The 1,993-nt window shown below is 44.9% G+C and overlaps 1 protein-coding gene across 1 annotated transcript in view; it reads right to left on the bottom strand.

The window, feature by feature from the left end:
* Positions 1–1,993, bottom strand: part of PARN (poly(A)-specific ribonuclease) — a 232,538-nt gene that overhangs the window by 188,498 nt on the left and 42,047 nt on the right. Inside the window, exon 13 of the mRNA XM_011956026.1 lies at positions 1,355–1,432. Coding sequence (XP_011811416.1) covers positions 1,355–1,432 — 78 coding nt within the window. The remainder of the gene's footprint in view (positions 1–1,354; positions 1,433–1,993) is intronic.

The raw sequence follows: 1,993 nt of genomic DNA, 5'->3' as shown, positions 1-1,993 counted from the left end.
CAGGAGACGGATGTGGCAGTGAGCCGAGATCATGCCACTGCACTCCAGTCTGGTGAGAGAGTGAGACTCCATCTCAAAAAAAAAAAAAAAAAGAAAAGAAACCAGATGTGAGAGAGGGCATGCAGATAAAATTGTCAGGCTGTTGGAAATGACCAGATCTGGGGACAGAGCTAGAGTCAAAACTGATGCTAAAAACACGGTTGCTAACTGGGAATCACTTATGGTAATGGGATGAGGAGAAAGAAGTGGTTTGGAGACAGTAAGAAAGAAAAGAAGTACAAGTGAAATATCTCATTTGAGCCACGTCAATTCAATACAACACTTAGTCTGGGGGCTATCCAGGTAGGGATGTCTGGAGTCCAGCATGAAATGTATACCTGGATCTCAAAAGAGACCACAGCTGGGGATAAAGATGTTGGTGTCTACAGCTGAAGCTGTAAAGTCAGTGAGATCACTAAAAGACAAAAAAAGATGAAGAGAAAATAAAAGAGAGTAGACCAGAGAGTGGCGGGGGACAAGTAACGTGAGGCCACGCACACCGTATGGAGCAGAAGAGGCAGAGCCAGTAGGGGAACCAAAGCAGCTTGTGCTTTGGTCAACCAAGGCAACTTGGCTCAAAGACTGAAAAAAGCACTACTGAGGTCAGCAGAGAATCTAAGGGAAGCAGCCTAGGAGGGACGATCAAGAATTCTGTAGGACTGGACCCACTTCAGCTGCCACCACTCACCTTCAATGGCCATGCTATGTCTAATTTTAGCAGGACCAAACTAGCAGCGCACACCTGTGGCCTGGGAATCTCTGCCCAGCACTAAATGAGCAAACTACTGGCATTAAGACGATGAAACAAATGTTTAGTCTTCCTCTGGCAATGGCAGTGACTGAAGATCCCTTAATAAAAAAGCTTGTGGCCAGGCGTAGTGGCTCACGCCTGTAATCCCAGCACTATGGGAGGCCAAGGCAGGCGGATCATGAGGTCAGGAGTACGAGACCAGCCTGGCCAACATGGTGAAACCCCATCTCTACTAAAAATACAAAAATTCGCTGAACATGGTGACGGGTGCCTGTAATCCCAGCTATTCAGGAGGCTGAGGAAGGAGAATCACTTGAACTCGAGAGGCAGAGGTTGCAGTGAGCCAAGACTGAGCCACTGCACTCCAGCCTGGGCAACAGAGTGAAAGTACGTCTCAAGGGGAAAAAAACTGCAACTGAGTGCATAAGATTCTGTTTGGGAACATGCTGCATACAAGGAAATGGCACCCAAGTAGAGGACAGTTTCTCAGTTAAAAGCATCATAATATTTTTTCAGATAAAAAGCATCCTGCTAATATTTAACACAGACCAACAGGTCACTTACCGCAGGCAGAGGGCAGTAGAACTGATGAACTGTGTGCATGACGTCCAAGAGCATATTGTGTCCAATAACAAGTTTTCCCTAAAGAAAGTCAACATTAGAAAAAAGACTTCTACATTCAAAATTATACTGGGGTTTGAGAATGTACAGTTCAGATTCCAAGAGGACTTTGTTCTAAACTTGCTTTCCACACTAAAAAAAACGAAAACAAAAACAAAAAAAAGTACAAATAAGCAAATTTGGGCTCCCTTCACTCCTCCTCCATTTTGGAATGTTAACTCCAGAAGGCAAAGTGAAAGCTCCAAATGACTTTGATGTCACTGATCTTTTTCTTGAATTTTTATTAATTATGCCACCCTCCTGAATCAGAAGTAGTAAAATTTTGATCGAAAAGTTTTTTTAAAAGTAAAATCTCAGTTGGGCACAGTGGCTCACGATTGTTATCCCAGCACTTTCAGAGGTCAAGGTGGGTGGATCACGAGGTCAGCAGTTCAAGACCAGCCCGGCCAACACGGCGAAATCCCATCTCTACTAAAAATAGAAAAATTAGCCAGGTGTGGTGGTGCATGCCTGTAATCCCAGCTATCCAGGAGGCTGAGGCAGGAGAATCGCTGGAACCCAGGAGACAGAGGCTGCAGTGAG

This window comes from Colobus angolensis, unplaced genomic scaffold (genome assembly GCF_000951035.1).
Source record: "Colobus angolensis palliatus isolate OR3802 unplaced genomic scaffold, Cang.pa_1.0 Scaffold407, whole genome shotgun sequence".
NCBI lineage: Eukaryota > Metazoa > Chordata > Mammalia > Primates > Cercopithecidae > Colobus > Colobus angolensis.
This window is presented reverse-complemented; position numbering and strand designations above follow the sequence as displayed.